Source organism: Populus trichocarpa, chromosome 5 (genome assembly GCF_000002775.5).
Source record: "Populus trichocarpa isolate Nisqually-1 chromosome 5, P.trichocarpa_v4.1, whole genome shotgun sequence".
Classification (NCBI taxonomy): domain Eukaryota; kingdom Viridiplantae; phylum Streptophyta; class Magnoliopsida; order Malpighiales; family Salicaceae; genus Populus; species Populus trichocarpa.
The window spans coordinates 8,757,851-8,781,160 of NC_037289.2; the positions used below are offsets into that span (position 1 = coordinate 8,757,851).

The 23,310-nt window shown below is 31.4% G+C and overlaps 3 protein-coding genes across 6 annotated transcripts; 1 reads left to right on the plus strand and 2 right to left on the minus strand.

Annotated features, from left to right (window-relative positions):
• The first annotated feature begins 478 nt into the window (after positions 1 to 478).
• LOC18099243 (AAA-ATPase At1g43910) lies at positions 479 to 2,615 on the plus strand. Its single transcript, XM_006383096.3, has 2 exons — positions 479 to 1,716; positions 1,990 to 2,615. Exons 1-2 carry the CDS (start codon positions 700 to 702, stop codon positions 2,452 to 2,454), a joined length of 1,482 nt encoding a protein of 493 aa, XP_006383158.3. The 5' UTR covers positions 479 to 699; the 3' UTR covers positions 2,455 to 2,615.
• Positions 2,616 to 9,581: 6,966 nt separating this feature from the next.
• LOC18099244 (bZIP transcription factor 11) lies at positions 9,582 to 10,895 on the minus strand. The gene has a single exon (XM_024601069.2). It carries the CDS (start codon positions 10,267 to 10,269, stop codon positions 9,781 to 9,783), a length of 489 nt encoding a protein of 162 aa, XP_024456837.2. The 5' UTR covers positions 10,270 to 10,895; the 3' UTR covers positions 9,582 to 9,780.
• Positions 10,896 to 18,486: 7,591 nt separating this feature from the next.
• Positions 18,487 to 22,042, minus strand: LOC18099245 (mitogen-activated protein kinase 7). 4 transcript variants are annotated; one of them, XM_024602060.2, is made up of 3 exons: positions 21,955 to 22,042; positions 20,716 to 21,142; positions 18,487 to 19,432 (listed from the first exon to the last, which is right to left on the minus strand). In XM_024602060.2, exons 2-3 carry the CDS (start codon positions 21,136 to 21,138, stop codon positions 18,749 to 18,751), a joined length of 1,107 nt encoding a protein of 368 aa, XP_024457828.1. In that variant the 5' UTR covers positions 21,139 to 21,142; positions 21,955 to 22,042; the 3' UTR covers positions 18,487 to 18,748. The 4 variants fall into 4 exon arrangements, with proteins under 4 accessions (XP_024457828.1, XP_006383160.1, XP_024457827.1 ...); XM_006383098.3 differs by lacking the exon at positions 21,955 to 22,042 and adding an exon at positions 21,366 to 21,948; XM_024602059.2 differs by lacking the exon at positions 21,955 to 22,042 and adding an exon at positions 21,362 to 21,948.
• Positions 22,043 to 23,310: the final 1,268 nt, after the last annotated feature.

Genomic DNA, 23,310 nt, shown 5'->3' on the forward strand with positions numbered 1-23,310 from the left:
TTTTACAAAATAAAATAAAATTTAAATGCGAATAGCGTAAAATAGCCGAAAGGGGGGGCGGATGCCGTGTTCCATTACAAAAGAAGCCCGAGTGGAAGCGGTTTAGTGGTGGTAGAAGGTATATTCCTGCACTTTATGATCAGAAATATGGTTTAAACTCCAAGATTACAGCTAATCAGAACCTCATGAAAAGGGAGATATGGTAATTTCCATTCAATTCCCTCAAGCTTATCTTAAAAGGAAGGGAAGGTTCTTGCCCATTTCCTCTTCTTCTCATTGTTCAAGGGTGAATGAGGTCACCATAAGATGTCAACACTGCTTTTGCATCTTCAGTAAATTACCCTTTTTCCATGAGCGTTTTCTGTTTTGTTCCTTTCCTAGCACATTCTATGAGGTTTCTCCAAACAAAGCACAGCAGTGCTCTCTCCCCTAGCTGTAGTGCTGTACACGAGGTATTTTAGTCAACAAACACGTCTGACTCTGATTATCATGAAAAAGAAGCACCCATCTTATCACGCGTTTACAAACCAAAGAAATTGGAGCTAATTTTCGTGGACAATTCCAAAATCCAAACAATAATTACATGCCCTCTTTGGTCTATGAATAACCTCGCTCATTTTCCATATAAGTGACGAGGCTTCACCTACTCTCAGCACTTACTCTCCTCCATCGTTCTTTGCTTGCTTTTCGAAATCCGAAATGGCGTCTCTCTTGAAGGAATTGCCCTCCATGAGCACAATCCTCTCTCTTTACGCATCCATATCTGGTTTATCCATGCTAATCCGCACCATATTGAATGAAATGATTCCAAGGGGTATGCGTGACTTGATAGCTAAAAACTTTTCAGATTTCTTTGCTACCTACTTCTCCTCAGACTTCACCTTCATCATTGAAGACCGATGGCAAGCTGTGGAGAATGAAACCTTTCGAGCTGTTGAGGTCTATCTTCCAACCAAAGTTGGCCCTTCCACTAAAAGCCTTCTCATAGGCACCAATGATACCAACAACATCTTTGCCCCACCTAAACCAGGGATTCCTGTTGATGTTAAAGTTGTTGATTTTTTCCAAGGTATGCATTTTGAATGGACTCTCTGTGAGAAAGAAGCAAAGAAGTATTACCATCGCCAAAAAAAATTCTTCGAATTGAAATGCAAAAGTAATTATAGAGAACAGGTCATGCAAAGCTACTTGCCATACATTAGCAAGACTGCAGCTGCAATCTTGAACAACAGAGAGACCCTCAATATCTCTACTTATGATAATGAGGATTCTACGTGGGAATCTACTGTGTTCAAGCATCCAGCTACCTTTGACACTCTGGCAATGGACCCTGACCTGAAGAAGTTCATAATTGAAGATCTCGACTTGTTTGTGCAAAGAAAGGACTACTTTCAGAGTGTTGGTAGAGCTTGGAAAAGAGGGTACCTGCTCTACGGTCCACCAGGGACTGGAAAATCCACCCTCGTCGCTGCCATTGCAAACTATCTTAGATTCAACATCTATGATCTTCAGCTTCAAGGTGTAAGAAATGATGCTCAACTGAGGAGGATACTTACCTCCACCACCAATCGTTCCATTCTTCTCATTGAGGACATTGATTGCAATACAAAATCTTCACGTTCTCGCGATCGAAATAAGAATCCAAAAGAAGATCATGATGATGATGATGATGAGGGGAGTGATCAACTTGATAATAAGCTTTCTTTTGATCCTGGGGTAAGTGAGTCCTGAAAGAATTAATGTCCTCTGTTTATTTTATTCGGAACTTAACTGCAATCCTTACTGATTAGACTTCATAAATAACATCATGTTATGCTTATGTAAAGTCACCAAAAATGAATTTCTTTTTAAAAAAAGAAAACTAGAATAGATTTGGAAGGAAAACTAGAATAGATTTGGAAGGAAAACATTCATTAATCAAGGCGATGCCTTATTGTCTCCTAGTTTTCCAATTCCATATTTCATATTTCTCTTTAAATCTTCTCACAGGTAACCTTATCTGGTTTGTTGAACTTCATTGATGGGCTCTGGTCAAGCTGCGGGGATGAAAGAATAATCATTTTCACGACAAATTACAAAGAGAAGTTGGACCCAGCATTGTTGCGCCCGGGACGAATGGATGTTCATATTTACATGGGCCATTGTACTCCTGCAGCATTCAGGAAGCTTGCCTTTAAATATCTTGGAATTAAAGAGCATGTCCTTTTCAAATGCATAGAAGATCTCATTCAGAGTCCTGTTATTACCCCAGCAGAAGTCGCACAACATCTTATGAAACGTGGCGAGCCTCAAGTTGCTCTGCAAAGTCTCATCGAGTTTATCAGTATGAAGGAAGCTGAAATGGTAGAGAAAAATGAGGCTAAAAAGGATGAGCAAGAGGTTATAAAAGAAGAAGTTGGGAAACAGGACGAGAAGCAATCCAAGATTCTAACAACATCTGCTTACCTGACTTAGGTGGATTGCTGGCTTCCATAGGTCATGATCTCTCACTACCTAGTACTTACATAGCTTTTGTCGTGATTGGAGAGACGTGTAAAAGGGTTTTTCATGTTAAATTTAGTAAAAATAATCTATTCAATTAATCTACTAAATGGTAATAAATTGATTTCTCTCGATTTCTCTCGTTTGTATACATTGCCCGGGTTTCAAATTTCAATTCTTCCTCTTGCTTATATTTAACTCCATTAAAATTATTTGTTTTTATTGATAAACTTGTGTTTTTTAAAATGTTTTTTTATCTATAAAATTATTAAATTGATTTTTTTATATATTTTTCATTAGTTTTAATTGCCCATATAAAAAAATAAAAAAATTATTTCAATAAATTACAATTTAACAAATATTTTTAAAAAGAAGATTACACTACATTACCAAACATACATTAACAAAATTAATGACATGACCTTTTTTATTTTATAATTGATTTTTTCAAAAAAGCATTAATCAAGTTCCCATTCCTCAAGCATATTATTTTCCAATTAGGATTATTCGTTTCCCCCCTCCTTCCATTAAACCAACCAAAACTGATGAAATGGTTATTTGACCCCTTGAAATTTAAAAGAAGTGTTAATCAGGCATTCATTCCTCAAACATATATTAGCTATCCTTTATTTATTTAGGAATGTCCTTCCATTTTTAACATTAGATTTCTCAAAATTAATGAACTTTCAATATTTGAAAAATATTGGTAATAATATATAAACTCAAGTTATAAAGTTATCCCTGGACTAACCTGTTCAACATTGAATCAGTTGGAAATGAAACTTCATAATTTTTATTTATTTTGTTTTTATGAAGTTATTTCTATCTCATGATCCAGTTGGATAGTTTAACAGGTTAGTCCGGGTTGACTTGGGTTATTTTGTTTTTTTTCTTTAATATTAGTTTAGTTGGAAATTGAGTTTTATAATTTTTTTATTTACTTTTTATAAGATTATCCAAATCTCATGATTCAGGTTACAAGTTTGGCAGGTTGATCTAGGTAGTTTTCTTTATCTTTTTTTTTTAATTTAATACTATTTTCAAATTTTTCCGTCAAGATTGGGTTGATTAGGAATTGATCTTCATGTTTTATTTTGATTTGTTTTTTATGGGGTTATCATAATTTCATGATCTAATTATAAATTTGATAAGTTAACCCGAGTCGATTCAATATGCTGTCGTATCAATATTAAAAAAATATCATCCAATATGTATCATATATTGAGTTTAATATTAATTGTTTTTTTATTACAAAACATGTTAACAATGCTTGAACATTTGTTTTATGTCAAAAATAATTTGATCTAGTAAAATTATTAAACTATATTTATTGCCAAATGATAAGTGAAAATCTTTTCAAATTAAAGTTTTTGTAATTTTATAAAAAATCATATTAACTAGTTCATTTATCCTCGCTCCGCTGCGGGTCAAATCATTTTAAAAAAAACATATAAAAGAAAAAACAATAAGAGCGTGAGAATTTTTTTGCATATTATTAAACTTGTGCAAGAAGATAAATCTTTACATCCCTTAAGTTGTTTGTCTATCGCGAGCTTCTAATTAAACTATATAAGAGCTAACTCGATGTAAATTGGTTTATTTAATAGGTTTAAAGTAAACTTGAATGAATGTTTTTTGTTTTACAAAACTAATATTGAATAATAAAATCGGGGAATAAACAATAGGGAAAAAAGATAAGATGTCGAGCCAAGTAAACTTTTCAAAATCGTAATCTTCGTTATTAGATCAGAAATATCATACATGAAAAAGCAGTGAGATTCAATTCCCAGCAAATCTAATATTGAATGATGAATCATCACTATTATATCACTATTATTATTATTATTATTATTATAAATATCACTATTATTATTATTATCATCGTTATTATTATTGTTATATTTATTATTAGTACTGCTACCACTAATATTATCACTATTATTTTTCTTATTATTTTTATTGTTGTTGTTGTTGTTGTTATAACCACTACTAATATTATTATTATAACAAACTATTATTACAATTATTATTACCATTATTATTACTATTAATAGTATTATTATTAGTATCGTTATCATTGTTACAATTATTATCACCACCACCACTACCACTATTATTATATTATTATTACCTTTATCACTAATATCATTATTATTTTAATTATTATTAATATTATTATCACAATTATTACTATTATTACTATCATCACCATAATTATTGATATCATAAACACTACAATCATCATAATAAAATATTATTATTATTATTATTATTATTGAAATAACAAAAACCATAAACTTGATTTGAATAATAAAATTAAAAGACATAAATTTGATTTGAATGATAAAATTAAAAATCATAAAAACTTTGACAAAATAGAAAAGAAAACAAATAAGAAATCAAAAGAAGAAGGACCAAATTGAAAAAAATATTATTACTATTGAAAAAAATCATAAATCTAATTTGAATGATAAAATTAAAAACTATAAAAACTTTGACAAAAGAGCCAAGGAAAAAAAAAGAAATCAAAAGTAGAAGAACCAAATCAAAAGACATCATATATATTAATTGGAATTGAATGACTAAATTAAAAACAAATAAAACATTAACAAAAGAGAAAATAACTGAAATAAAAAATCAAAACTAAGAGGATGGATTCTAAAACACCAACAGGGACAAATTTAGTTTTTTGGAGGTAGAAGAGAGAAATAAAGGGGGAAAAAGAGAAAGGGCCACCGACGATAAACTGGCAATTTTTAGATGACACGCACCACTTATAAAGGAAGAGAACATGACGGAGAACAAAATGACATGGTGAAAACATATTTTTTACCGCTAGGAGATGCCATATGCACCACCCAAAATGCGTGGTGTCTTACATGCGCTAACAGCTTTTTCAACCAAGAAAAATAATAAAATGGTAAATTATGTTATCACCCTTGACAAACCCAGCAATTACCAAAAAAACCAATATGAAAATACAAATATACCCCTATGACAATGACTTAAAATTTTTAACTCCAAGGTTAAATGTATAATTTTACTATATATTAAAATGTGAAATGCCCGAAAAGGCTCTTGACCAGAGTTAAATGATTTTTTGCTGATTTTTTGCTTTTAAAGGTAACAAAGTCATTTAAATGTGTATAAACATGATAAAAAAAATAATAAAACCACTGAACAACTATCAAATGACAAATTGACCAAAGAAAAATACCATTTTACACCTAAAAGGCAACATTCTAAGAGTTTTGGAAGGGTAAAATAATCATTTCACTATTACAATCCATAGTAAACAAAGACATATATGCAATAAAAACACCATGCGTTTTAGCTTTTCTTTTAATAGTTATTGCTACTGCAATAAATTTTTAAAAACAAATAAATCTATTTAGGGCTCTGCAAACATCATCACCAGCTCCTTCAATGGCTTCTTCACACATTCCTCCCTCTAGTGAACAATAATAATTATGTTAAGGGGAAAATAGGTCTCTAAGGGATGGTTGAGAGCTTCCATAACCATCACAAAGTCACTATCACAACCATGAGAGGCATTCCCCAAGCATAACATCCGAAGAGAAAGTCACCCAATAGTCCATAGAAGGGATTACCCTTGCTTTAACACCTTTTTGGCTAGCCTCGAATCCAAAAGAACCCGGATCTAAAGAGGTAGAGCCAAGAAGTTTAGTTAGGGGTCAAAATAATAATAAAAAAAAGGAGATCAAAATTTAAATTTTACTATTTTTAGGGCTAAAACTATAAACTGTTTATGGAAAGGCTAGAAAATAAATTACAAGGGTTGGGGCTCCTACTAGCCCTCTTTCTCCGCCACTACCCGGATATGTGATCTTGAAGCCAACCAAACTGGACTACTATGATCTTCATAAGGACAAAAAATCAAAATGGTTAGCTCTTTTAATCCTTTGGTGGGCTATATATATATTAGATGCTTTCTTTTTGGGTTTTGATTCAAGGTGGTGATGATTTCGAGAACTACATGCTGATGATGAAGAAGAAGAAGAAGAAGTGGGATTTCATTATTTATTTGTTGGGGAAGTCATTTTAGTTTTTCTTTTAAAAAAAAACATTATACATATTAGAGTTGTGATTGTATGAACTATTCATAATTAATCAAAGCAATAGATGTAACCAACAAAGTTGCTACATACAGGTATCGATGCTATAGTAATGGCATCACAATGTCAAAGGAGATTTTTTGCAATTCCATGTATGAGCAGCCAATTACATACAAGAGCAAGAAATGAAGACAAAAACAAAGAAGGAAAGAAGAAATAAGCTAGTAGATGAGAAAGCGAGAGTGTTAGGGGATGTTTGGGAGTGTAGTAGCGGTTGCTTTTCAAAAAAAATTTTTGCTCGAAAATGTATCAAAATAATATTTTTTTTATTTTTTAAAAAAATTCATTTTTTACTTTAACATATCAAAACGATCAAAAAACATAAAAAAAAAAAAGAATTTTAAGCAAAAAGAATTCAATTTTTATAGAAACGCTATTTGGAACGCAATTCTAAATACCCCCTTGCTTGTGCTTATTAGCAGCCTTCTTTCCTTTGCCTTTCTTTTTTTTTTTGAAAAAAAAAAGTGTAGTAATGTCTTTCATACACTTCAATTGTATATATATGGAATAGAAAAGCATGTTTGAAAAGAACTCATCTAAAGTAAACTAATATTTTGTACATGAAAGTATGCCAAAATATATATAATGGAGGCATATTGGAGGATGCTTGATGGCATCATCTTTTTGTATATTATATAGCAGCACTCTACTTAGAAGATGGTTGATTTGAAAAGGACTTGTGCATCTTCTGAGGGTTGCTTGCAAGCCTAACTTGTCCCGCTTGAGTTTCTTACCTTCCCCTTCATACAAAATGTAGTTTGTGGCATCATTCTTTTGTCAAAACCTACTTTGTTAATTATAGTGAACTACCCTAGCAAGTGATGCTAGGTACGTGTAATTAACTATTGAGCTAATTAATTAAATGGGCATAAACTCCCATAAAAGATAACTATGCGGAGGGAGAAGACACTAACAATAAAATAAAAAATACATGTAACTAGAGCAGATCAAACAAACACCAGCACCAGGTTTTGGATTACCTGGAATTTCTGGTTATTGACATAAGCAAAAACTCAAAAAATCAATACTTTGTACTCTTAAATCCAACAATAAATATTATATAATCACAAGCAAGACTAATTCATTTGAAACAAAAACACTTTTGCAAAGGACAGAAAAAAGAAACCAATCAAAATAATTTATTACTTTGAAATTTTAAAATGGAGATACATGGCCTTCAAATATAAATAGTTCAGCCCCCTTGTTGTTGTTTAAGACCTGCTCCAACTTGAATCCATCTTTTTTGACTTTGTTATGTAGAAGCACAATATTTAACTTTGCATGAGAATGAAGAGGACAAGGGAAAGAGAGACTAGAAAAACAGGTCACAGGAGAGAAGGGGAGGGAGGAGGGAGAGGAGCGGCTGAAACAAAATCTTTAGGATTAAAATGTTTTAAGTTTCTATTTATACATGTTTTGTATTAGTTGGTTTAAGTTCGGTTGAATCGGTTTTAGTTTTCTAAAATCAAAATTGAATTGAACCAAATGATGTTTTTGGTTTTTAAATCGGTTTTTTTAAATTTTTTTCTCGATTTAGTTTTTTTAGTTAATTTTTTTTAGTTTCTTTGATTTTAGTGTTTTAGAACACTCCTAATTTATAGTACTCTACTCTTAACTCTTATTAAAATTTAAGCATGTCAAATGTCATTTCTTCAAGCATGCCCTATCAGCCAATAAACAATCCTTAATTTGAAGACAAAGTATAATATAAATCATATCTTAAAACTTCACTTAAAAGTTTAAATTTTTAGGTTGAATTGATTTTTTAACATGGTATCAGAACTTTGATTACCAAGTAATCACGAGTTTGAATCTCACTATTCTCATTTATTTAATAAAAATTAAGCACAAGATAGTGTAAGTTTATACAAGTTTCAATTTTAAAGTACTTTCACTCGAGGAATATATTAAAAAATAATATAAATTATATCTTGAAATTCTTTTTTTTTTTTTTTTTGACAAAACATTCAACAAGGGGCAGATACTCTTTGCTAATACTGGATGTACGTACGCCTAATTGTTTGTGATTAACTATTCTACCGTGCACTTAATACAAAATTGATAGAATAATAGAACAAGAATCCAAGATAATGGTGTCCACTCGACCTGTTTAAGTAATAACTAAGAGAGTTAATGAATTACCAAATCTCCAAGGTCATAAAATCTTAAATACTCAACGATCACAGGTTGATAATGTCACCCACCGGCTATATTATATATATCCCATTACCTCCTGTCTATAAAATTGATGATGTCACAGCTTGTCCGAGGAACTTCAAATAATTGAAACGTGTTTGATGGAAGCTAATAAAAGTTAATAATCAGGTTGAATTTTCCCTTTTTTTTTTATAGAAATAAAAATTAGCATTGCCCATATTCAAGGATCAATTGGCAAAAAAAATAAAAGAGGAACAATCGTATGAAATTGACTGAAAATGAAGTCGATAATACCATTTGACTTTTCAATGCAAACGCACGCATAGAGAGAAAAAGGGGTTATCTCTCTCTAGTCTCTTCTAAAGTGGCAAGTTATCATTAATCAAAGCCATTTTATAGTTACGTCCCAGAATTAGCGTAGATTGTGTATTTTAAAGAGGTTTTTTTTTTAAAAAATATATATTAAAATAATATTATTATTTTTTAAAATATTTTTTTTATTAATATTATCAGATCAAAACAATATATAAACACTAAAAAATATAAATTTTTAGACTAGAACCAAGCTACATTTGTTCGATTTATGATTCATCAAAAGTCTGTTTAGAAATGTGGTTGTGGTTGTTTTTTAAAGTGTTTTTCACTCAGAAATATATCAAAATAATATTTTTTATTTTTTAAAAATTATTTTTGATATTAACGCATCAAAATGATCTAAAAACACCAAAAAATATTAATTTAAAAAAAATAAAAAAAATTTAATTTTTTAAAAAACACATTATACAAAGTTACCTTTAGAGGTCAGCAAACCATTAAGAGGTTATCTCTCCGATCATTACATTAATCAATTCACCATGACCAGTTACAATCTTTTCAAAATTAGATCCTGCTACAACCTTTACATCTTCTATTCATCATGGCCAGCACAAACACAACATCAAAAGAAAAGAAAAGGGATAAAAACATAAACAGCATCAAGTACAGCCACATTCCCACATAAAAAATTTCAGTACATAACCATGTCCATGATGGGCTGATTCACATGGGAATTAGCATTATTCCATGGATTCATGAAAAAACCATCACCAATCTGATGACTAGTCGCAGAAACAGAGGCAACAGCATCCTCGGGTTCAAAAAGACCATCGCTAAAGTTGGCATATTCAATAATTTCATTGAGAGAGTCCAATCTGTGGGTAAGCTCAGCCATTTGGGCTCTGAGGATAGAGTTCTCGGCTTCAATATTCATGTAAAGCTGAGAGATAACATTCATCCTTGTCAGGATCTCATTATTTTCTCTCGCGAGCTGACGAAGTTGTCCCGTGAGGTCATCCAGGTGTTTCTGTTTCCTCATTCTGGATCTTCTTGCAGATTCTCTATTGGATAGCATCCTTTTACGCTTCCTTGGGTCCATAATCTGCTGCGGACCCTCTTCAGAACTTGAGTTCCTCAACATGGCTGTTGACCCTGAAGATGCCCCACTAGAAGAGGCCATTATATTTTTCCCTTAACAAATAAAAATAGTTGTAACAATAACAAAATAACAAGAAGAACAACAAAAATGTAATTAACCCCGGACTATGCTTGATAAAAGAGAAAGCTAGCACGGGACCAAGAAGATGACTATTTTCAAGTTGATTAAGATGCTAATGGAAGATGGTTTATAGGGATTCAGAAGGGGTGATGGAGTTCATGAGAAAACGTAGAACCAGTAGAGGAAAACAACAGAGAAAGATTGAACAAGGTGAGTGATCCTGCGTCTACGAGTAGAGTGTATCATAAAACCAGAGAGGAGGATTTCACAGAGGACAGGAGTCATGAATACTTTGTATTCTCAAACATCAAGAAACAGATGTGTTTAGCATCAAAATAAAACAGTACATAAAACAAGAGAAAAATCAAAGAAATGTTGGAGACAAGCACAGATTAATTTTGTGTAGTTTGTGAAGAAGCCGGTTTTTCTTCTTCTTTTTAGCGTGCGCGTGTGTGTGAGAGCGCAAAGCAAAGGCTTTATAACCTTATCACGATCATCTAGAAGGGATGATGTATGATTACGGAGAGAAAAGAAGGCTTCGGATTTTAAAACAAGGGAGATGAGGATAAGAAGGAAAAGAGGTTTCCTGGGGGTACTTGTAATGGAATTTATACACTGAATTGTACTTGGAAGAAATTATCTCAATTATTCAGGGCATGTCCGTGAGTGTTCGGTGGTTTACTTTAAAAAAAAAAAAATTAAATATATTTAAATAATATTTTTTAATTTTAAAAAAACTAATTTTAACATTATCATATTAAAATAATTTAAAAATATAAAAAAAAAATTATATTAAAACTTCAGTGTAAACACAGCTCTCTGGAACGAAAGAAAGAAAATTGAGTAGTAGTAGTGGCCCAGTGGGGTCTTGGTCTTGCATTGCATCGCATGTTCATGCGCACGCGCGAAATTAAAGATAATTACAGGGTAACAATTTTGATCAGTTGAAGTCAATCATTAAAGATTATTTAAAAGCTTATAATTTATTTAAGGATGATAAACATAATTTATTTTAAAGATCCGTGAACATTGAATTTCAAAGATTATGATTTGTTGGATAGTTGTGTGAGTGTTTATCGATGATTCTCCTCAATTTTTTGTATAAATCTTGTGTAAAATTTACTAATTGTTTAGCAACATAGCTGGTTGTGTATTTGTTACAAATTTTATTTTATTTTTTTGTTTAAAATTAGTGTTTTTTTTTTTGTTTTTATATTGTTTTTTAAATTTTAATTTAAAAAATATATATTATTTTAATTTATTTTTAAATAAAAAATATTTTTAAAAATAATCGATTACCTTAATAAAAATGGTTAGTTTTACTTTTGAATTAAATTAATCGTACTTATTTATTTATTTTTAATTAATATTTTGATTAATATCTTTTATTTCTAAATATAACTAAATAACTTTTTTTATTATTATTATTAATATAAATATCTGAGTCAATTTATATATATTTTAATTAATTTTATAAGTATTGAAGTTGATGATTATATAAATATAAAGTGAATCTAGATTTATGAAATTTTAATCGCTAGAAAGTAACATGTTTACCACATGTTTAAATGAATTCATTTTATTGGAGGAAGAGGCAGCTGTGGGTACAGTAATGTATCGTGTGCAACCTCTTAGCCGTACAGCGGCACATGCATGGTGTCAGACCTCTCAGTACTAGTGGTGTCCTTCACTTTTTGGAAGAAAAAAAGATAGGCAACTTGCAGCGGCTGCCTGCGGGATATATTATGGCTGTTTTTTTTTTTATTTTATAGCGCGGTAGTAGTAGTTATTTTTTATATTTTTTTATTTAAAGATATATTAAAATAATATTTTTAAAAGTATATTTTTATATCAGTATATAAAAAATTTTAAAAAATTAATTTAAAATAAAAAATATAAATTTTTAGAATACATGAATTTCAATATGTTTCCAAATAGCATCCTCTGCTCGTGGACACCATATTCTCAACTTGCGCGGGCTGCTGCATTTGAGATGCATGTATGATGATTTGGCGGGTGATAGTATTTGTTTTTAAATTTTTTTTTAAAATTATATTAAAATAATATTTTTTAAAAGAATTTAAAAAAAATAAAAAATAAAATAAATTAGTTATAGTTACTGGAACTGAAACCAACTGGCTGGTTCAATTCGGAAACAGCTGAATCACATATTGATTAAACAAGTTTAGTTTTTATAAAAGTAAGGAAATCAAAGGATCTGGCAAAAACTATTTGAACAGGCTGGGTTTTTTAAATACCAGTTGAACCACCCGCAACCGGCTCTAATAAATATTTCACTTTTTCTTAAAAATAATTCTATTCATTTATTTTTTACAAATATAAATAATTATCGCTACAAATGATTTTTTACTCCGTTTAATATGATGTAAATTTAATATTAATATGTCATGAAATTTATAAATAATCAAAGAGAACAAATTATTTTCAAATTGCCATAATCTTTTATAATATATTTTCGTAGTTATGTTATTCTATATAGATTAAAGATTTAAAAAAAAAATAAGATTAAATTCACCAATGTTCCTTGGGTCTTGTGACTTGGTGTTTGATTCCAAACCTTAGTGATGATATTTTAAAATCTAGAAAGTATAGGAATATATTTTTTGATGGTTGGATAATGAGTTTAATCAAATATTCATATGATTAGATCTATTCTCTATAGTAAAGAAACGGGATAGCTAAGAGTAGAAATCCTAACACCCACAAAACAATTATTTTTAGGTGGATTAATTGGGGATCCTCGAATGGTTAATTTGATATTTTTAGAGAGGAAAAGTATAATAAATATGTAAACGAGTATTAAATTTTAAAAACAAAGTTGTTTATTCTTGTTTTGTTATGAAATGAATGTCGTGTAAAAAAATGGTGTGTATGTTGAGAATGGAAAAGGTGTGAATTATTTACCTAGATGATTTATAAGTATTTATATCCCATGAACCTTATCTTTTTGTTTGAAAGAGAGGGGTAAAGAGTCATCTTATCATTGTAATATTAATAAGAGATAAATATATCTCACACAAACATTAATAAGAAACAAATTTCATTGATATAAACATTAATGTGGGATAAATATCTCTTATATATGTATGTGGTAGGATATAAGAGACTCTTGTACACTTATGGATGCATATTGAGTAGGATCCAGTAAAAAGGTATGGGGTTTGATAAAAATAAATAAATTCAAGGGAATAAGTATTGGGGCTAGGCCACAAAACCAATCTCAAAAGGAGTTAGGACCTGCAATGGATCTGAGAACATTGGGAAACATGCATTGGTTTAAGCGCGAGCCCTGAGCCCATGAAGGGTTGGGTGGACACCCACCTCCTATGCTCTAGCGCAACACTCAAGTACATGAGGGCACTGAGCATGCACCGAACTCTTGGGCTCGAGTGTGTTGCCCAAATAATCAATAAATATGTTAATAAGAAGATTGAAATTAGATTAGAGAAATATATTTTACTTTTTTATTTCAAACATCGCTCCCTTTTATCATAAAATCATGCTCCTCATAAAAAAAATCAATGTAATTTTATATATTTTTTTAATTTTATGCACATATCAAACTTTTAGTTTGTAGTTAATTATTTTCTTGATGGTAAAAATAAATGTTAACAACACTTGCACCTTTGTTTGCTTTGAAGAAAAAACCGCTACATCTCTTAGCTTAGCGCAATGAATCAAACAAGTTATATAATACACTAAAAGTTTTGGGAAATTAACAGTAATCCACAATTATTTTTTTTGCTTCTCAAACTATTTTTTATTGCATCCCCCTGTTTTTTTTTTATCAAATTACTAATTGATTTTTTTATGATTTGTTAAAAAAAATACAATTAAAAGATATAGGATCAAAGTGTAAAATATCAATCTTAAATTAGCATGGAAAAGTTCTTTTTGATCCCCTCTAGTTTTTGAAAATTTTATTTCAGTTTAAAACCTCATTTTCAATTATTTTTTAGAGAGGAGAGAGAAAGTCATCAGATTAAAGTGATATAGAGAGAAAGTTGTTGATTCGTTATAATTTTAGTGAAAAAAATAGTCAATCTTGTGTCAACCAGTTCTAAGCAACAAAAGGAGTTGGATGATGGTGGTTTTTTCCCTATAAACATGTCTAAAAATATAGACCAGGTTGCATTAAGATTTGTTTTTATTCAATTGATTTTTTTGAGTGATTTTATAGTATTTTGGGGTTTATATGTAGTTTATGAATTTTTTTTTATGGTTGTTATTAGTTTTTTTGAGTTAAAATGAGTTAAAAATTGGATTTTTAGTCCTAATATCTCTTTTGCTTGATTTTTTGCCACCGTTGTGGTGGCTGAATTCTAGGTTTATAGACAATATATCATCTATTACAACGAATAATACATCATTGAATTTTTCAAAAGAGAAAAGGGTGGAAAACATCTACCCTATGCACTGGGAAAAAAAAAAAAAAAAGATTAACCTAGGCACTTTCAAGCGTGAGTTTCTTGCTAAGTGCGTGGACATGAGAAGTTATGCCTAAAGCACCAAACCTCTTTTTTTTTTCATTTTTTTCTTTCAAATTTTTATTCAAACCTTACTTTTTTTTATGTATTTTTTCTCTTTATTTTTTTATTTAAATTTGGATTAAAACACTCCTTTATACAATTAAATAAAAAATAAATTGCAATTATTAAACTTGATAAAGGCTTTGATTTAGATCACGGATTAGACAAATCAACCTGATTTGATCCTAATCAGTCTAAAATATCATTATTCCAATATTTTTTTACAAAGAAAATGTTGGATCGAGTTTGCTGTAATTTTCTTTTTGAGAAAGCAAACGATTTTTGTTTTGATTAATCGAGTCAATATTAACATCATCATTTTAATATTTATAAAAAAAATAAAATGACGGTGTATATAATTGGTTTTTACTCAAATCTAGTTTCGACCAATTCGGCCAATTCATAGTTAAACCTAATAAATTGAATGGGTCGTATTATTTCAACTCACACACGATTTAAATGACAATTTAAATTGATTAAGAAATTGGCATTATGATATTATTGAAATTTATTGAGGCACATAAGCCTTATTTTAAGTATTTATTTAAAATATGCGCTGATAGTTGTTAAACATTTTTTTATGTAATTGTTTTAAAATTTTAAGATGCAGGGTAGGTAACCGGTTAAGAAAATAAACTACTTTGCTTTGGTGTTTTTCTTTCTTATTTACTATGAACTCCCTTTTTTTTTTGGTATTTTGTTTTGTTTTCATCACTGTAGTTTTGTTTTTCAATTCAGTCCTTTCACACTCTTCTTGATTGATAATTGACTTTATAGTTTGATTCAAATAGTTTATTATCAGGTTTCTGCAGTGTCAAATAAACATGGTTGGGGCTGGATTTGAAAGAAATAGTTTTGATTTTTCATTTGATAAATGATTGGAAATAAAAGGACTGGAATTGAGCTTGAGAAAAAGAAAACCCCTTCTTTGTAACAAAAAGAAAACCAGGCACGAAAATCCAAAAAGGAGAGAGTTTAGCTTTGTCCGTCAAAAGATGATGCCTAATATTTACAAAAAATAAGCTCACGGGAACGCTGCTGACACCTCGAAATCCATACCCGCGGCGAAGAGCGTGCAACACACATAGCAGTTAGTTACTACTGCAGTATCTAGTTGGAGATTATGATTTATTTCAATAATAGGAATGGATAAATTAATCATATAAGTGAGATTTTCCAATTACATTAATTAATTAATTAATTAATGGGTGCTCTTTGGAAATATGTTGTGGAAAGTGGACCTTATAAATCTCAATTTTCTTAATCCAATCACATTAAAAGACTTTCCAATTGCATAATTAAATGAAGAGTTCCGAATTAAAATATAGTTATTCAGCATAACCCTATTTATTTTTACATTTCAAAAATGTTTTTAAAAATATTTAATTTTTATTTTATTTTTTTTTGTTTCAAAGTAATATTTTTTTTATGTTTTCAGATCATTTTGATGTGCTGATGTCAAAAATAATTTTAAAAAAATAAAAAACATTATTTTTTATATATTTTCGAGTGAAAAATATTTTGAAAAGCAACCATAACCATATTATTTTAACTATCATGACTACTTCAAAGTTAGGCTTTTTTCTTATATATAACTTCTTATTAAAGCAGCCCTCCAGTATTATAATAACTTTTTTATTTTTAAAAAATTATTTTTAATATCAGCACATTAAAATGATATAAAAATACTTAAAAAATATTAACTTAAAATAAAAAAATAAAAAAATTTAAATATTTTTAAAAATACTTTTGAAATACAAAAATAAACCATCCGGAAATCTTTCTCATTTCACTAGAATGTTAGATGGAAAAAACACTCCCACAACAACAAGTTCTTGTTCTTAGAGTATTAAACAAGAATATATTTTTTTCCCGTCATAATTGTTTCAAAATCCCCTGACTCTTGCCCGTCAACTTGCAAGCAAATTTCCTGAATTGACATAGATGGTTTTTCTAGTTTGGCGGCTCCCATCCAGCCATCCACCTGAGCTCTACTTGCGTGACGTGAGCTAATCAAATTGCCCTTTTGTTTTTTCTTCGCAGTAGCTTTTATTCTCAAGAATGCTTTTATTTTGAAAAAAATATTAAATTAATATTTTTTATATATAATTTTAACATATTAATATTAAAAATAAAAAAATATTTTAACGTTGGATGGGGGTTAGGCTTTACTTTTTGATGGTGTCCTTGACTCTTTGTAGTAGCGAAGGTAGGAATTGAACTTTTAGTGCTTTATAGAGTAGGGACTCTCTAGTGAAAAGACGGGATAAATTAGAGAGGATGGCGAGGGAATGCTGGTGGGCTAAAATCATTCCAAGATGTTAATGGATAAAGTCAAATTCTCATTAAATATTTGGGCAATAATATATACCAAAATATTAAAAACGTATCAGCTTTAGGAATTAGATTGAGAAAAGTTTTAGTTTAGGGACCCAATTGAGAATTGGAGGATAGGAGGGGGGCTAATTTGAGATTTCCCTTGTCCTCCTGCTTAACCACAGAAGGTGAAACTGATAGCACAAAATTAGTTTTTTTTAGGAGTTATTAATTCTAGCACTTTATCTTTTAGGTTTAGTGGGCGAGTTCATGACTTTTGAACCATAGAGTATGGGATAATGTTTTCCCATTAAATAATTATAATAAAAAAAAATTATATTTGTTAGGACTTGAATATTGCTTTATTAAAGTAAGTTGTATAATACACAATTAATAAGTTCATTAATATATTTTTTTAGTAAAATTGATTATTAGGATTGCACCCCAGTTTGATTTGAGTTCAATTCCATGGGGAGCTGGAACGAATGACCAATCCTCCACGATGTATGAGCTGAACATGGATTATGACTTGACCTGGAAGATTTGATGGGAGAAGTGATTTAGTTTGAATGCATGCATGAACAGCATAAAAAACTCGATTATGCTTGCAAACCTTGATCGAGTTTTTATCCAAAAAGACTCCAGGTTTATGCTTCATCGACGGCTAGTTGCCAAAGGAACACTTGTATAATACTGTTTCCAGACTGAGGCCTAGAATTTCTTGGTTGCCAAAGGGTAGCTTTATGGAGGCCTATCTTGGCCAGGCCAGGCTTAAGGGACACAAGTTAAATTGCCCAAGAGTCTCTCCATGTGTAGACACCCGCAGATCAGTTCAAACTGCCCACTCACAAGTCCATTTCAGTTTGTTGGCATTTCAGCTTTTCAAAATTTGTGATGCAAAGCTAGTTTTTGAGAAGAAAGGTGAGCCGATCGAATTCGTTATGTTTGACGTTTTCCTGAGTACTCGAACAAGAAATAGCACCTTTCCAAATGTTACAAGATCAGAATTTGTGTTTAGAAGCGTGCCTTAACAGAGCCTCACACTTTAGCGTTTTAAACAATTCCATCATTTCATAAGAATGTGCAGGACCAAGTGATGGTTGTCCATTAAAATGGGTTGCTTCTAGTGCTGCAAGAGGTTGGCTTTCATTTTCACGTGCAGCATACCGAATTACGAACTGAAAGAAAATTGTTTTGGGAGCAGGGAAGAAGATGAAGATGAGTGGTAAAAATAAAGGATATTACAAGTCAGAAGATGAAAACTATGAAACCTCATGGTCCTCGTCACCAGTTCTATACAGACATAAAAATATTGATGCATCAACATTATCGTGTTATTCCAAATCAAGATGTCTACATTGCTAGATATATTTTATAGATCACAATAAATGATGGCATGCCAATTTACAATTTACAGGATGCCATAGTCCGGCTCAGAAACTCAAAACTAATAAACAAAATGTCCAAACAAAATCTTGGTAAATATCACGTACATTCTCTCAACGCCATGCTTCCAAGTGGAAATATTTAACTGATCTCACAGACACACTAGAAAAAGGATTTTGAAACATAATCTATCTACGAGCTAACACAGCTTCAGGGTGGTAATGAAGCATCTCATCCCATATCATCTCCCTAATCATATGTTCCCCAAGATTCTCATCTATGTCAAGATTGATAGGAACCTGTGCTGGTGGGTCGCGTCTTGGATCGTACAGCCCTGATATGTAAGGGTGTAGAAGTGCTTCTGTCACTGTAATTCTCTTGCTAGGATCAAACACCAGCATCCTTTGCAACAAGTCTAAGGCCAGAGGATCAGCATGAGGGTACAGGTGTGAGAGATGGGTTCCCCTTGTATAAGGAAGTGTTTTGATGTACCTCCTGGCTTTTGGGTTGTCAATGAACTCTAGATCAGTATCATTTTGGCTCCCGAGGACACTGATAATTAGCTTCAGCTGGTTCAGACATTCTGTTCCAGGGAAGATAGGTTTGCGGCCAAGAATCTCAGCAAAGATACATCCGACAGACCAGACATCAATGGAGGTTCCATAATTGTCACAGCAGAGTAGCAGCTCAGGTGCACGATACCATCGGGTAACAACATACTCAGTCATGAACTGTTCATTGCCTCTGCTTGTTCGTGCCAGCCCAAAATCACATATCTTCAGGTCGCAGTTAGCATTGACAAGGAGATTTCCAGGCTTCAGGTCCCGATGAAGAATGTTTGCAGAGTGGAGATAATTCAGCCCACGTAGCAACTAAAATATTTTATGAAGATTAGATGATAGCAGAACAATACTGAGAAGAAAAAAAAAATGATTGAAAATTAACTAGTGGCATGCATGGCATCACATTTAATCATTATTCCAGATTATTATCGCTGGTTATGCTATGTCACAAAGCACAGCTATCAAGTTCATTCAAAAAGGAACATGAGCCATTGTCAATGTTTGCCAAATTCATCAACATCTTCGCCCTCAGTCTTGTGTTGTTCATTAACTAATAAGTAACTCAGTTGAGTTTGCAACCAGAGAAGCCAACAGGGAATGCTGAATGCAAGGCATTTCTTGCTCGCAAAGAGAGCAAAACATGGGAATCACAGAAGGCCCTTGTTTTACTGTAAAATGAAGAGAATACCCTCACATCCTGCCTTGGCACCCTGAGTGTGAGCATACATGAATCACAAAATTCTGCAGCATCGAAGATTTAAATCAATTTTGCTTGAACCATAGCTTCTCTCTCAAACTTTCATAAGATGATGAATCCAGTCATAACTATTATCACCGCCTCTATATATTCTAACTATTCACTATTTTTCTTGTGGATTCAAGTTTTTAACGGGCATGACACAGAGTAAACCAGAAAATCAAAGGACTGAAACTACAGATACTAAATATTATAGATGAGTGGTCATTTATAGGTTTAAGTAAATTTGGTGGGTTGCATACCCCACAAAATGGAGAATCAAAATCCATGATTAATGTCGACACCTTGGAACGCTGAGCATGACACATCTAACAAGGCCAGTGAATTGTGACGACACCTTAAAAAGCTGGGTCTGATAATGCCCCATGGTGTTAACCAAGATTAACACGTGGTAACAAAGAATGTATGAACATGCATTTTCTTCCAAAGTCTGACATCTATTGACTGGGGTGGAATTTTACAATTTAAAGACATGTAGATACAGCTCATAGACCAAAACTACCAAACATAACTACTATAGAATGGTCAGCTTCAGCTTAATCATTTTTCTCTGTGAACCATTAAATCATAATTGTTCACAATTGGTATGATTCTTTCTTAAATAAATTTCACTTTGTAACCATCTAATACTGTTTTCACTAAAATATTAATCACCATCTCCTGGCACAACATGAAATTACAACATATGATTACAGAGATAAAATGTAGCCATAATTCCCAGTGCGAACACTTTCCGTCAGATAGACTGTGCATATTAGCATGAAATTGACATCACAAGACGGGCTGAAAGAATGCGAAACTTTTATACTACTACCACTTGAGAGAGAGTATTTACCTGAAATATAAAATACTTGCAATGATCACTGGAAAGTGGTTGTGAGGACTTGATAATCTGATGCAAATCTGTATCCATGAGCTCATAAACCAAATACACATCCTTGAAACTTGTCCTATGAATAGGCATCAAAACATCCTTCAGAGCAATTACATTCTCATGCCGGATATGTCTAAGAAGCTTCAACTCTCTCAGAGTCCTCAAAGCATCAATCTTGTTCTCAAACACATTATTGATTTTCTTGATGGCAACTTTCTCATTTGTTTCCCGATTAATCGAAGAGCAAACAACACCATAAGCCCCTTTACCTATAGGCTTAATTGGAACATACTTTGAATCAAGCTCAAATACAGTGTGCCACATTGAGTAATATTGCTTCCCGCTTGGCCTAATTCCATTCGGAGGCTCCACTAAAGTTGCCATTTCCCTGCAAATTGTCATTAAAAACTCTTAAAACTCTACAAAATCTCATCAACATTCACATAAAAGGAAAACCGATTCACTCACTTACCAATTAAAGCAAGACATCTAATCAAATAAACAACTCGAAAAAAATTAAAGGCACAAGAGCCCGAAAATGATCTAAAACGATCCATAGCAAATATACAAACAAAGGCTTAAGAAAGGATGTGGAGTTGATATATACTTGCCGCAATCTTTGATCTTTTGAGATCACCTGGTTGCTTGTAATGTTATTCTCTGTGTCAAAACTTCTTTACTTGCTAAAAATTTAATCAGAAAAAGAATAGAACTCCCACTTTTAACTGATTCCTCCAAGAAAAAAAATAAGGAAAGCAAATTCCAAAAGCAGCAAAGTCTTAAAACTTCCACCTCCAATTCTTGCTTAATCCCTCAAATAAACAAAACCCACCAAATCCTCCTCCAAAATCAAGCCAAGAATCACATGATCACAATCTAACCAAAACCCCAAAAATCCTTTCTTTTTTCCCTCTACACACAACCAAATCTCAAAACTCTCAAAACCCAGAAACCAATCTGCCTTCAAATAAGAAGCCTTTAAAGAAAAGCAAAATATTTTCCATAATTCACCAGGATTGGAGCTGGAGATCTTATCTATATAGTGAAAGTGATAAAAACTGATCTGATCTAACAGGGTTTTGTTGGATACTCTATCTTGTCAGGATTAGACCAAGGGGGGAGGGCAGTGGTGAAAGACGTGAGGTGACACAAAAAAAGACAGCGACAACGTAATTTGCTTTGTGTTTTAGGAAACTTCACCTCTCACTTCATGCACTAACAAATATGCAGATATATTTGCGATCAGTTGACGGCTTAAGTTTGGCTATGGCTCCGGCTATGGCTCCGGCTATGGCTCCTTCGTGTCTTTTCTATTTTATATTGGAAAAGAAAGACTAGGTCTAAAGGGTAACGTCTAAATTTATTTTCATTTGACAACAAGTTTCCCAAATTTGTTTTACCAAGAGTTGAGAGATTTTATAATACTTGTAATGTGAGTATCATCTAAATAATTTTCATATAATGATAGTTTTATATTAATTCATTTCCTTCTTTCTGTTTAAATACGTCATAAAAATTTAAGGTGTATTTATTTTTATTTTTATTTTTGTGTTTATTATGGGATAGAATCCTTAAAAGTGAAAACAGTAAATCTATATTTTTAATATTCCCATTATTAAAAGCAAAAACAACATCAAAAATAAAAATATACCTAATAAGATTTTGTTTCTTATGTACTTTGAATTGTAGTAACTAATTTATTTCTTAACCATAAAATTGACATTGTAAGATCAAGATTTTGACTTTAAATTAGATAATTCTTTCATAAAAAAATTTAACTAGGAGTTCATTTATATATTATAATTTCATCGAAATATAAAAAAATATCCCTATTATCAAATTAAATAGAATTAACTTTTTAATGAGATTTATTCCAGTTATTTTTATTTTAATCAACATCAAGAATATAAATCTTAGATTTTAATTATCGGAATATTATTTTGAATTTTGTACAAGAAAGTAAATTCTAAAATACCTTAAAATCCAATATGTTTCTCGTTTAGAAAATGATAAAAATATTAGAGAAACATCACAAATACATTTTTCTTTCACTAGGAGCAACATCTTATTTCAATTGGTCAAAAGGGAAATTTGAGGAAAATGACAAAGAAATATTAAGCTGAAGTAAGCTGATGAGTGAGCCAAGCTTAAGAGCCCAAAATATATACAATATAGCTCATGGCCGAAAGGGCTCTCATAGGGACAGGCATGGTTTTGAACGTGGAAGATAAGCCTTTGTTAATGTGTTTGATAATATTTGCCTTTGCTTTTCGTTTATTCAATTAAATTATTAAAATTTAAAAATTGTGAATTTTTACAGATTAAATAACTCTTTTTTTTCTTTTTCTTTTTTATCCTATTACGACTCTCCTCTGCTGTAGTGTGTGCATAAGTAAACGTCTCTAGCCACCACGTGGAAAGCAGGCAGTGTAGCCGGCTGGCTTTCCTTAATTTGCCAATATGACCCAACCCCAGCATTTTATTCCTTTTTCCAATCTAATAATGCCTTGGATGGGTTGGATTGGATTCATTAGGCAATTAGTATCTAAAATGCAA

Coding starts and splice junctions, on each gene's coding strand:
- LOC18099245 (XM_024602058.2), bottom strand. Junction 19,433..20,715: donor GCAAGTATTTTATATTTCAG/GTAAATACTCTC, acceptor AAAATATTTTAG/TTGCTACGTGGGCTGAATTA.
- LOC18099243 (XM_006383096.3), top strand. CDS start 700: ATGGCGTCTCTCTTGAAGGAATTGCCCTCCATGAGCACAATCCTCTCT. Junction 1,717..1,989: donor AGCTTTCTTTTGATCCTGGG/GTAAGTGAGTCC, acceptor ATCTTCTCACAG/GTAACCTTATCTGGTTTGTT.
- LOC18099244 (XM_024601069.2), bottom strand. CDS start 10,269: ATGGCCTCTTCTAGTGGGGCATCTTCAGGGTCAACAGCCATGTTGAGG.